Source organism: Carassius gibelio, chromosome A7 (genome assembly GCF_023724105.1).
Source record: "Carassius gibelio isolate Cgi1373 ecotype wild population from Czech Republic chromosome A7, carGib1.2-hapl.c, whole genome shotgun sequence".
NCBI lineage: Eukaryota > Metazoa > Chordata > Actinopteri > Cypriniformes > Cyprinidae > Carassius > Carassius gibelio.
In genome coordinates, this window is record NC_068377.1 from 4,220,031 (window position 1) to 4,234,101 (window position 14,071).

Below are 14,071 nucleotides of genomic sequence, written 5' to 3' on the forward strand. Positions count from 1 at the left end.
TTTTTTAAATAAAAATTAGACAACGTGTTGAGGTAGGGCTGCTATTTTTATTTAACGAAAAATCTTAGTTTAATGAAAAAAAAAATTCCGGTTTTTGAAAGCTTCGTTCAAACGGATTCAGTGTTTTCTTTTTGTCATCTTAATTTGTTAATTATCTAAGTTTAAAAAATATATTTAGTGTAGGCCTATTTTTTTTTCTTTGTATTATTTTATTCTATTTTTCTCTCACTGTCAGAAATGCTGCAGGTATGTGGAAATTTTGACTGAATCCAGGTTCTGTATGCTGCTGTTTGCACTTTGCACGTTAAAATAAACCCTTTGATTAAAAAAAATTGTTTGTATTTTTTTAAAGGGTCACAGATACGCGTCAATTTTATTTGTATTTAATGCCAATTCAATATTATAATCTTATCAGTTAACGATTAATAATCGGTTAACGAGCGGCGGTTGTCGGTCGGGAAAATTAATCGAAATGAGCATCCCTAGTCTCCTATGTTTTGTTCTCGGAAAGCAAAACCAAACATGATTCTGCAGTGTACGCTATGTAACTTTGTAACACTTCTTAAGTTGGTAACACCACACAATAAGTTATTGAAAAAAAATTTGTAAAAGTATTTTTTTTTTTTATTAAAAGTAAAATAAACACAATTGGAATAAAATAAAATATAGTTGCTAAAGCAAAAATGTAGTTTAACTTGTACTAAATTAAAAACAACCCTATTTTGCCATTTTTAAGATTCCTGATATGGTTTTGGGGGTCTCCTGCAATAGGTTTACATGCATGCAAGTTCAAAAAATGCTTTTGTTTTCTCAAAATATGCATTTAATATCACCACATTTTCGAACGTTTCTTAAACGATTTGTTCAAAGCAGTTCAAACATGCTTTCTAATCTAATCTCTCTAAACCCCTCCTTTCCGTGAGCCTTCTCTGCTCTGATTGGTCAGATTGTCCAGTCTGTTGTGATTTGGTCTACTGCGTACAGTGCGAGTCGGAAATCATATGATTCGATACGATACAATAAATTAACACTTTAGTTTAGAAACCAATTCTCACTATTAACTCGTTGCTCACTAGCATGTATATTACTAGCACATTTATACTTATAAAACACATATTAATGCTTATTCTGCATAAACATATTTTAGATCCCTTAATCCACCCCATACATATACTTAGCAACTAGCATACTAACTGTTTTTAAGCAGCAGATTAGGAGTTTATTGAAGCAAAAGTCATAGTTACATTACATTTATGCATTTAGCAGACACTTTTATCCAAAGTGACTTTCAGCGCATTCAGGCTACACATTATTTTACCAGTATGTGTGTTCCTTGGGAATCAAACCCACAACCTTTTGCACTGCTAACATAATGCTCTACCACTGATCCACAGAAACACTGTTAATAGGTAATAGTAAGAACTGGACCCCGAACTAAAGTTTATCTGAAATGGTGTGCCATCATAGAGACTTTATTTATTTCATCTTTCAAAATAAAACCAAGTTAAATGCAGTCCATTATTTATCCATTGCAAGTGTTTTCTTTATTGTATACCACTTGTAAGCTGGCAATGACTGTGTTTAGCTTCAACAGTTTTAACAGCAAAACAAATGTTCTGCTGTTTGCCCGCGCAGCCACTAAAGCGCCGCTCCGCTGATAGTCATGTCAGCCAGTTGGCCGTCATCTATGTGGAAAATTGAAGCAAGGCGACATCCGATTTGTTTCAGACATGTTCTGTTAGACTAGAAGAATTTTCACCCAAACCTAATTTACACAACACTTACTACAAGTACAGTCCAGTTTCCAGTAGGACGCAATGGTGATATAGTCTGTAAAACCCTTTTGGCTACCGGCACAGACCTGAAACCACCCCAGTTGGTTGCTATGGTAATTTTCCATGTCTCATTGTATTTTCATCTGTTCGACGCTTTTTTTCTGACGATTTAGAGCTCAGCTAGTTTCTTGTATTTTCAGCTGCCTGGTCTTCGGTTTCCCAGTTCACTTTGGCAATAAAGTATTTCCCACAAACAATCATGTAGAATTCATGTAATATTATGCAATGATTAAAATATTTTTCAGCGAATTAACAATATGAATTTGAGCAAGAACTTTCAAGATACAAGAAAACTGTTTTACATCTGTTTACACTTGAGTTCAAGTAAGTTTTTGTTTGTCTGTGGTCACATGGTTTTTCATATCAATCTCTTGTGTTTTCTCCACAGGATTTTGAGTAACAATAAAATCCAGGAACTTCTGAATGGCTCTTTCGTTGGTTTATCATCACTGGAACGACTGTAAGTTTAATTTGTGCTACTTTTATTCTCTATTTTTTTTAGAACGTTTAATAATCTTATGCACCATCAATATATTGTGATTATGACAATTTCTGAGTGGTAACCTAAATTTCGTCTAAGAACTTCATCCAGAACCATCCTTCCCTTGTGAAAAAAAGTATACTATCATTCTTTCAAAAAAGACAACTTATAAATATATATATTTTTTATCATGCTTTTTTATCTTTTTCAGCTTAAGATAGTGTGTAATGTTGCTGTTTGAGGTTATAAAGCTGTAAGTGCACTCTAAAGTTGAGTGTTACGATTTCAAACACTTAATTGCACCTTAATTGCAATTAAATGAAAATGTTTTGTAGTTTGAAATTATATATTAAAAGTAATTAGTTTTGTTGTTTTTTTACTCTTGAGTAGGACTTGAGTGGATTTTGATAATGTCATTTTATAATTATATTTTTAGCATAATTACTTTTTTTTAACTTAAATACACTTGAATGTCATTTCGATTGATACTTAATTGCAATTACACCTTTATAATGGAGTTGCAATTTACTGCATTTAAAATATATTAACCACTACAACAAAAGTGGCACCCAAAGTAGTTTTCTTCTTTGTTGTCTTTATGCCATTGCTAGCCACTTTTAAATTTATAATGAATTATTTAAATATGTGATGATTACAATTCAAAGCAAGGAATTCTTCGCAGTAGTGATGTCTCTGTTGATTATAATGGGAACAGTAGTTTTGTTTAATATGTTTTTGGCATTCTGAGTTGTTCTGAAAAGTTTATTTGGTGCAGACATGATCCGGTCTCTGATGTTAGCCGTTCCTGCGCCAAGACCAGCAGGTTTTTGGGGATGGTGCAAAGTTTCTTATTCTGAAATGGACAAGGTGTTAATGTTGTCAAGCAGAAAGTGAGCTAAGGCTGTCGGAGACCTCGAGGAGGTCATACTGAGGGGGCTCGTCAAGTGAAAGTTAATTATAGCTGTTGCCTTCAGGGAGCACAATTGTCTGGTCTTGGCATCGGTTTGCCTCTCTGCTCTGTACTTCTGTTAGGAATTCAGAGTCACTCACTGTAGCAGCGCTGGTCAAATGCTGGAGCTAAATTTAGAGCCTGTACATTGAAATGCCATATTTAGTGTTTGCTGTTAAGGTGCATCACGTTCCCAGATTTCCCAGATTTAGCTCACTTTCTGCTTGACAACATTAACACCTTGTCCATTTCAGAATAAGAAGCTTTGCACCATCCCCAAAAACCTGCTGGTCTTGGCGCAGGAACGGCTAACATCAATGAAAAGCAGCCGCTGACCAATGGACGTGTTCATAGAACCGGTTTCTTTCAAAGAAGAGTTGAATAAAGGCACTGACATTCTGGAAGTTTCTTTATTTAAAGAAAGCATTGGTTTATTTGTGCTTGCTCTCATATAAGACTATACATTTGAATATGGAAACATGGAAGAGGTCCATTAGTTCTGTGCTTCACTTAGGCTGGAATGACACATGATGTCATCCTTGAGGAATGATTCTAAGGATGTATTTTCCTTGTCCTTAGTGCAGGTCTTGTTAAAGGGTTAGTTAACCCCAAAATGTAAATTATGTCATTAATAACTCACCCTCATGTCGTTCCAAACCCATAAGACCTCCGTTCAGCTTCTGAAACCAGTTTAAGATATTTTAGATTTAGTCCAAGAGCTCTCAGTCCCTCCATTAAAACTGTGTGTACGGTCTACTGTCCATGTCCAGAAATGTAAGAAAAACATCATCATAGTAGTCCATGTGACATCAGAGGGTCAGTTAGAATTTGTTAAAGCATCGAAAATACATTTTGGTCCAAAAATAACAAAAAATACGACTTTATTCAGCATTGTCTTCTCTTCCGGGTCTGTTGTGAGCCACTGCAGTGTAGAGATGTCTGGTTTGCAAATGAATCATTTGATTTAAACTTTAAACTTTTTTAATGTGGCTGACAATCCCTCTGAGTTCAAACAAATCAATATCCCAGAGTAATTCATTTACTCAAACAGTACACTGACTGAATTGCTGTGAAGAGAGAACTGAAGATGAACACCGAGCAGAGCCAGATACCAAACAAAAGATTGACTCGTTCTCGAGTCAAGAACCGGTTGCATCGGTTTTCAGATCACCAGTACACTGAACCAAGAACCTTTTCTGTCGGATGCATTCGATTAGATGATCGAGGAGCTGATGATACTGTGCATGCGTGATTCAGTGTGAAGCAGAATCACACACAGTGCGTCTGAACCGAACTGATTCTTTTGATGATTGATTCTGATTCTGAATTTTTCAATAGCCAAAAAAAGTGTTAAAAAACATAGATTTAATATATATATATATATATATATATATATATATATATATATATATATATATATATATATATATATATATATACAGTATTGTTCAAAATAATAGCAGTACAATGTGACTAACCAGAATAATCAAGGTTTTTCGTATATTTTTTTATTGCTACGTGGCAAACAAGTTACCAGTAGGTTCAGTAGATTCTCAGAAAACAAATGAGACCCAGCATTCATGATATGCACGCTCTTAAGGCTGTGCAATTGGGCAATTAGTTGAATTAGTTGAAAGGGGTGTGTTCAAAAAAATAGCAGTGTGGCATTCAATCACTGAGGTCATCAATTTTGTGAAGAAACAGGTGTGAATCAGGTGGCCCCTATTTAAGCATGAAGCCAACACTTGTTGAACATGCATTTGAAAGCTGAGGAAAATGGGTCGTTCAAGACATTGTTCAGAAGAACAGCGTACTTTGATTAAAAAGTTGATTAGAGAGGGGAAAACCTATAAAGAGGTGCAAAAAATGATAGGCTGTTCAGCTAAAATGATCTCCAATGCCTTAAAATGGAGAGCAAAACCAGAGAGACGTGGAAGAAAACGGAAGACAACCATCAAAATGGATAGAAGAATAACCAGAATGGCAAAGGCTCAGCCAATGATCACCTCCAGGATGATCAAAGACAGTCTGGAGTTACCTGTAAGTACTGTGACAGTTAGAAGACGTCTGTGTGAAGCTAATCTATTTTCAAGAATCCCCCGCAAAGTCCCTCTGTTAAAAAAAAGGCATGTGCAGAAGAGGTTACAATTTGCCAAAGAACACATCAACTGGCCTAAAGAGAAATGGAGGAACATTTTGTGGACTGATGAGAGTAAAATTGTTCTTTTTGGGTCCAAGGGCCACAGGCAGTTTGTGAGACGACCCCCAAACTCTGAATTCAAGCCACAGTACACAGTGAAGACAGTGAAGCATGGAGGTGCAAGCATCATGATATGGGCATGTTTCTCCTACTATGGTGTTGGGCCTATTTATTGCATACCAGGGATCATGGATCAGTTTGCATATGTTAAAATAATTGAAGAGGTCATGTTGCCCTATGCTGAAGAGGACATGCCCTTGAAATGGTTGTTTCAACAAGACAATGACCCAAAACACACTAGTAAACGGGCAAAGTCTTGGTTCCAAACCAACAAAATTAATGTTATGGAGTGGCCAGCCCAATCTCCAGACCTTGAGAACTTGTGGGGTGATATCAAAAATGCTGTTTCTGAAGCAAAACCAAGAAATGTGAATGAATTGTGAAATGTTGTTAAAGAATCATGGAGTGGAATAACAGCTGAGAGGTGCCACAAGTTGGTTGACTCCATGCCACACAGATGTCAAGCAGTTTTAAAAAACTGTGGTCATACAACTAAATATTAGTTTAGTGATTCACAGGATTGCTAAATCCCAGAAAAAAAAAATGTTTGTACAAAATAGTTTTGAGTTTGTACAGTCAAAGGTAGACACTGCTATTTTTTTGAACACACCCCTTTCAACTAATTGCCCAATTGCACAGCCTTAAGAGCGTGCATATCATGAATGCTGGGTCTTGTTTGTTTTCTGACAATCTACTGAACCTACTGGTAACTTGTTTGCCACGTAGCAATAAAAAATATACTAAAAACCTTGATTATTCTGGTTAGTCACATTGTACTGCTATTATTTTGAACAATACTGTATATATATATATATATATATATATATATATATATATATATATATATATATATATATATATAAATGCAGCCTTGGTGAATGTAAGAGACGTGTTTCAAAATCAATAAAAAAAATCTATGTTTTTTAACACTTTTTTTGGCTATTGAAAAATTACCCGAGCATGATTATCCCCCTCCCCCGCTGTCCTGAGCGTGGCACAGAGTGTTCACACTAGTCAAGCAAACTGGGCTTTGGGGGTCAAACGTACACCCTTAATTGAATGTTAGTTACAGTTGAATAAAAAATTAGTATAGTTTGAATTTAAACTAAATGCATTTAGTATAAAAAAGTGTTGTGTGTGTATATGAGTGAGTGAGTGTGTGTGTGTGTGTGTGCGTGTGCGTGTGTACTACTACTACTCATATAATTTTTTTTTTTTGTCATTTCACATTCATTCATAAATTATGCCTCATCATTTTTTTCTCCTAATGCCACTGGACAATTTAACAAGCATCACAGGTCTTACCACTAAAACAAGTGCCATACACATGTCATGGTACCTCCAAATGAAGAATTCTTCAAGCTTGGCTCTCTTCTCAGTTTCCTGGGCTGAGAGAGATCTGGGAATCTTCTCAGACAACAAAGAAACAGACAGACTTTTGACTTGTGTTCTGCTTGAATGCAAAAGATATTGATGTTCATTACGGTTGTGATTGTTCTGGAACCCTGTGTTCCATCACGCAGTAAACCTTGTCGTCTTGAGAGATGCCTGAGGAATTGAGAGCTTCCAACTGGAACATTTTAGCCTTTTGCAAAGCGTCATTTTGATTCAAGACTCAATCTGAGCATCGTTCTGTTTATAATGTGAGGGAATTCTTCCCTCTTCTTATGTTGGGAGAATGATACAGTTCAGGGGATAAAGAGCTGAAGCCTTGTCTTTAGAACACGTTGGAAGTGTAAACATCTTTGATCTTCACACGCTTTGAAAGCCTGAGGAATTCATCTTCCGCTCTCTTGACGGCTCGGCGGGTTTCTGCGTCTGGGCTTTCACGGCACAGTTACCTTCCAGTGCTGCTCCCTCTGTGCCCTCTCTGGCTTTCTGTTTTAACACTTCTCTCTCACTCCGATCCCTTCTGCCCAGAGCACAGTGCTGCTTTTGTCATTCTAATGAAAGGCGCTGAAGCCAGAGATGTCAGCAGTCTGATTCACACCTTATTCTCTGGCTCTTTGTCTCTGTGCTGGTGTGTTGGCTTTTGTGTATGTACTCATAAAGAATTGGTGATTCATTTTTTTTTTCACCTCACACCCTATGAAGGCCTGCCTTATTGCAGTTAAAGACATAGTTCACCTAAAAATTAAAATCCCTTCATTTTGTTTTAAACTTGAATAAATAACTTCTGTGTAAGTTGTCCATATACTGTAAGTGTATATGAACCGCTTCCACAGATGTTTACACACATTAAACCAATAAATACAAATATTTACTTACCAAATTTGCAGACTGAGAAAATTTCCAAACTTTATGGAGAAGTTCATCAAGATAGCTGACGAATGTCTGATGGGTTGATAGAGTGAAAACTTAAAATGTAAGTTGAATAAATCAATTCAGAAACTGCAAATTGTGTCAACTTAAAAAAAAAAAAAAAAAGAATAATAACTGAGGCCATCCTTAAAAATATTCTTGTTTGCCGTAACCCGACCAACCCTGTCAATTTAGGACCGACTCAATTATTATAATTTTTTATGCTTTTAGTCTGACTGACTTGCCGGTTGTACATTTGCGTCAAGACTGACCAATTATTATTATTTTTTACTCTTCAAAGACATCTAAAAATTTCATTAAAACAGCTCGACACTGCTTTAACTTGGCACAAAGATCTTTTCCCATCCCTTCTCCCGTCTAGTCTAAAACTTCGAAAAACTATTGCTCAAATCGATTGGACCAACCAACACAAGTTTCGAAAACTAAAATAGGAAATTGATTTTAAAGGCCTTCTCTCGGAGCACATCCAGGTCTTTTTTCTTTTTTTTTTTTAACACGTGTCACACAGCAACTGTAGCTTCGGACACACATGCATAACAGCAAATAATACTTCTGCACAATGTTTCTCTATTCAGGTATTCAGACAGTCTCATGCATACACATACAGATTCAGGTAAGAATCGCCGTATGCGATTTGTTTTTGTTGATATTTCTAATCGTAAACACAGCCATGTTGAAGCCTGCAGTAAACGTTTTGCATTGTTATGGCAGTCCACTCTGCTTATTGTTTTTCGAGAATGTTGCACTTCTGTTTGTCATTGTGCACGTAACTTAACGCCAATAAATCATCAGAAATATTGGTCTTTACCAATATATTGAATTTTTACATTCGTCCTTCCTGTTGTCCATGGATTTACCTATATTTGGTGTTATTTGCCGTATAAAATGTATTTAGACATGCAAAATCGATTTTACAATTGATTCAATGAACACTTGTCTCTCAAATCAAACATTTTATTTTCTTCTCACCTGAAATTCATGCAATAAACATGTTTTTGACAAAGATATCAATTTGTTTGTGGTCTATATAGCCTGCATCAAAATGAGGTTTGCAATTATGCGCCCGAGGCCACGGGTTGAAGACCCAGTCGGTGACGTCACGATATGATAATTTGTTTAAATTCATACCTACGTAATCACCGTCACCAAAATTGTACTTTTTTTTGCATTGAAACTTGAAAAAACAAATATACCTGCCTACCGACCCTTTAAAAAAAAAAAAAAAAAAAAGTACTGTTAATGCAAACCAAAATATTTTTAAGGAAGGCCTGAAACCACAAACCAAAAGCATTATAGAGTAGGTCTTCTTGGTGTAGCAGTGAACTATTGACTAAAATTAAATTGAGTTTAAAAGCCTAAATTAAATCTGTTAATCATACAAAGCAATCACATCTCTTCACAACTTGGATTAAATGGCAGTGAGACAGCGTATTCGTGTTGAAATTTGACTACACATACATTTGCATCATGTCTTAATGTATTCTGGGAAAAGCATTGGGTGTACTGTATTCCCCCTTTTCTCCCCTCGCTCTTCCGACCCTTTATGAGCAGTGCGTCCGGGCCGTGTGTTTGCCTTTCCACTCCAGAGAACTGCCCACTGTGACCTAAAGCTCCAGCAGCTCTTCTCTGTGGGAATGTGTTTTCTCACAGAAAGAAAAGGCTTTTCCATGTGCTATTCCACATTTTCTTTACATAAAAACCTATTCCGTATGAGTTTAGAAATATTTATTAATGAAGAGTGGCGTGTCATACCTGACTCATGGGTAAAATTCTGTTGGGAGTGGGGGTGGGGGGGGTTAATAAAAGTAACTTAATTTATTTATATGCATAAAATAAACACAATATTATAACATACAGTTGCACAAAAGACTATAAATGTACAAGTGAACTTAACTGTGCAAGTCGTGTGGATCCATTGTGGATGCGCTCTTCCCTTAACAACGCGCTAAAACACTGGCGAACAAAGATTCTGTTACGTTATTTTACAGTAGCTAATACTCTCATTATGTGTGTTTCCAATGGCCCTTGAGTGTAGTTTGGGCTCCTCCTCAGTGCATCCCATAGATGTTGTCATATGTCTTGCACACATCCAGTCTGTTTTTCTTCATTAGTAACGTGCAGTTATATAGGAGGTGTTGGCTTTTATCTTTAGCTCTTTGCACTCTTTCTTGTCATGTAGGCAACAAGTTAAGAACAAATATGAATATGCAATATAGTGCAGATGTTGGAGAGATGAGGACTGTTTGAATATTTTTCTTTCCCCTCTAAAACTTTGATGCACATCGTCTCAGTTTATATTACATGCACATTTTTAAAAGACTAGTTCACTTCCAGAATTAAAATTTCCTGATAATTTAAACCCCATGTAGTATGCTGATTTGCTGCTCAGGACATATTTCTGGTTATAATCAATGTTGAAAACAGTCGTGCTGCTTGGTACGTTTTCAAATGTTGCTGTTCTTAAAGAAAGCCTATAATCATTGATTTCACCTTAGTCTACCTTCTGTCTCTCATCATATTGCGTGCCCACTCCACCCTCAAACCATAAATAGCGCGACATCAAAGTGGCTCATGTGTTTAGTCGGCCTTTGACGCAGGAACTTTGTGATGTGATGATGTTTTCAACAGAGCTAGCTGACTAGCACAGGTGTGGGCTTTGGGTATCAGTGACGGTAGCCTTTGAACTTTTCTGCCCCTTTTCTTACACTGGATTCTGGGATTGTTGAGCGCTCATTTTACGTTCTGTCAGTGGTGTTCAGTCAGCTGCTGCTATACTAAACTGCCTTCTTATACCACTGATCACATTACTGTGGTCATTCTTAAATTACAGTATGTCATTTCCTATATTTAATTCATAGTTAAAAGGCAGGACATCAGGATATTATTGAATCACCTAAAATGATTCATTTTGCCGATTGAGTTACTGCGTTTGAAGAGCTTCCAATCCACGAGCTATGTTACACTGCTAAACGAGAGTGATTTATTATGGGCTCTGCGTTCGCTTATGGCTGTTAGCAACAGCACGTCACAGCATCAAAAGGTTTGAGTGTTATACCCACTGGCATGTTTTCTGAGTTTTTAATAACCTGTTATTATAGGGCTGGGTTGGCTCAGTTTGGCTCATGTTTGAAATTAACCAAAGGCCTTTTTTTGTGTGTGTGTGTTTGATAATGTTCACCATCTAAAATTGTTTTATTGTTTGTTTCTTTTTCTTCACAGTGACATAAAGAACAACATTATCACACATATTGAACCGGGAGCTTTTTATGGACTTTTCGCCCTCAAAAGACTGTAAGTATAATCTGAAACATTTCTAACAATCCTCAAAATGATCCACGTTGACACAGATCAGTGGAAATGACTAAAAGTGCTGTATTATGCATGCCAGGCCTGTAGTTGGCGATGTCACAAAGCGTCTGCACTTTATACTTTAGTTAAACTTCATGTATTAAGATAACTAACACAAAAACTGAAATCTAAAGTAATAAAATTAAACGGGGAGCAGCGTTTACTACACAGAGCCGCTATTTACTGACAGGTTGCGCAAAATATGATTGTGTTTTTTTCGCAGCTTGTCAGTGAACAACGGCTCTATGTAGTAAATGCTGCTCCACGTTTAATAAGTAAATGCTGCTTAATGTAAAATCACGCACGTGTACAGATTTACCACTGATTACCGAATCGGCTTTACTGACAAGATGCGAGTTAATTATCGGGCGACATATATCGTTCATCCCTAAAAAAGATTTAAAGACAAAGTAATAAAATGACCTAATAAATATAAATGTATAAAGGAGTAGTTAACTCTTTCCACACCTTTGACGAGTTATCTCCTCATTTAGAAGACAAACGTTTCCTCGCCATTGACGAGTTTCACGGCTTTTCATGTTTTCACTGTTGTACACTCTGGGACGTTATTACACATCTTCTGAATGAGTACAAAACCTCCCGAACAAAAACACACATGAACAGGACGGAGAAACGAGTGATCTCTTATGTCAACAGATGCATATGATAAATAATCCGATCATCAGCAATAAACAGCATAAAAATTAAAACTGCATAATGTTACGGAGTAAAATGATAATCCAGGGAGTGGTATTTGTCTGTGCAAGCTTTGGAGGTGTTGATGGAAGCGATTTACTGGATTTATGCTTTGATATTCGTATTGAATATTATCCAGATGTAGTTTTAGATAAAAAATGAGATTTTCTCAACCTTTTGCTCAAAATTATACATTTTTATGTAGCCTACCTATATTCAAGTGTTGATTTAAAAAAAAAAAAAAAAAGAATGCTGTAAGCAGATTTATTTATCTGAAAGTTTTTTTTTTATATATTATTATTTTTCAAAAGTGCTGGCGGGGAAAAAGTTAAGAAATAAATATTTATTTTGTTATAATAAAATATACATATTTTTTATTTTTAATGCTTAAATTCTGACATTAGTAATTATTTCATTTTTTTTTAAATTTCTCAAATTAAAAGGAAATTACCATTGTTAAAAAGACAAAAACATGTAATTTAATTTTGTATGTATGTGTATATAAAGGAACATTAAGGTCAAGATTAATTATTAATTTAAAGGAACATAAAGGTCAGGACTGAATTTTAAATTGTTTTATGCACACACACACACGCACACATGTTTGTTTTTGTGAAAAGTGGGGACATCCCATAGGCGTAATGGTTTTTATACGGTAGAAACTGTATTTTCTATCGCCCTTCACCAACCCTACACCTAACCCTAACCCTCACAGGAAACTTTGTGCATTTTTACTTTCTAAAAAAAAACTCATTCTGTATGATTTATAAGCGTTTTGAAAAATGGGGGCATGGGTTATGTCCTCATAAGTCACCCTCTCCTTGTAATACCTGTGTCTTACCAATGTCATTATACAGAGTTGTGTCCTGATATGTCACAAAAACATGCCCACACACACACACACACATATACACATACATACATACATAAAAAAAATTAAAATAATTTCTCGACCTTTATGTTCATGTTTTACTATCAGATTTTTTTGTCATAAATTGATTTCTTCATTCACCCCCCCCCCCCCCCCCAAATTTAATTATGTGTAAATATTAAATCGTGACATTGATCATCTTGTTGCGGTTACTAAAACTTGAACTAAAATGACAGTGACAGTATAAAAAGTAGTTCTGCTTGACACCTCTGTTGCGGAAATGCTCTGATTCAAGTGAAAACAGCTTCACTGTTGGGTGTGTGCAACCACAAAAATAAGACTTCATCTCTCTGCAGTTCTTCACTCCAGATGGACGATGTCCAGACAGCACTCTGCACAGCTTGACTGATGCTATTGACTTTAACATCCCATTAGTTGTGTGTGTGTGTGAGAACTGTTGAGACTTGGAGAAAGAAAGGATAGTTTGTTCTGTGTTTAGTGTGTAGTGAAGTAAGCAGCATGCATATATGGCGAGCGGTCGGTTATATACGTTCTCTTGTGAGGTTCGCGTGTATGGCGCAGCCGTGTAATAGGACTCAGTCCTTGCCAATATAAACTTCTCTTTGGCTGGCTAAATGGAGAGGTATGCGGCTCCCCTGAAAAAGAATCGTTGCCGTCCAAACTTTTGAGAGAGGGTGCACTAGATGAATTTTCACAGTTTTAGAGCCCAAGTTACTTTGCCAAATCTAGAGCAGATAATGTCAAAGTGTCCTGAACTTTAAAAGAAATTGCTGATGCTAATTACCAAACTGCATTCAATTAGTTATTAGCTTAAGAAGATGAATGCGTGAGAGATGATAATACCTTAATGTGTTATCTAAAAGACAGTATTATGAAATCATGATTGAGCATTATTCATATTTTATTAAACTGTAAAATAATTATTTTTATAAGTTAACTGGAACACAATTAAATGTCAAGAATCTAAATTCTTTAAAAAGAGAAATAATTTGTATTTATAAAATACAAAAAATATTTAAAAAAAAATATATATAATTTAGAATATTTTTCATACAAGGTCACATACTTTATTTCTAAAAACTTAAACTTTATTACTTTAAATATAAATAATCAGTGTTGTTGATTAGTTGTTTACATCTCAATATTTAACAACAGCTGTATCAACTTACAGTATTTCTCAAAACTTAGGAATTATTTTTAAGTGTTTTTAATGAAGTCTCTTATGCTCACTGAGGCTGGATTTATGTGCTTAAAGATAGAGTAAAACGATAATATTGTGAAAAATTAT

At 35.7% G+C, this 14,071-nt stretch overlaps 1 protein-coding gene across 2 annotated transcripts in view; it reads left to right on the forward strand.

Annotated features, from left to right (window-relative positions):
* The window catches only part of LOC128016459 (adhesion G protein-coupled receptor A3), a 47,887-nt gene that overhangs the window by 7,702 nt on the left and 26,114 nt on the right, over positions 1–14,071 (forward strand). For both annotated transcript variants that reach the window (XM_052600970.1, XM_052600969.1), the window contains exons 2-3: positions 2,224–2,295; positions 11,067–11,138. In XM_052600970.1, the coding sequence (XP_052456930.1) occupies positions 2,224–2,295; positions 11,067–11,138 (144 nt within the window). The remainder of the gene's footprint in view (positions 1–2,223; positions 2,296–11,066; positions 11,139–14,071) is intronic.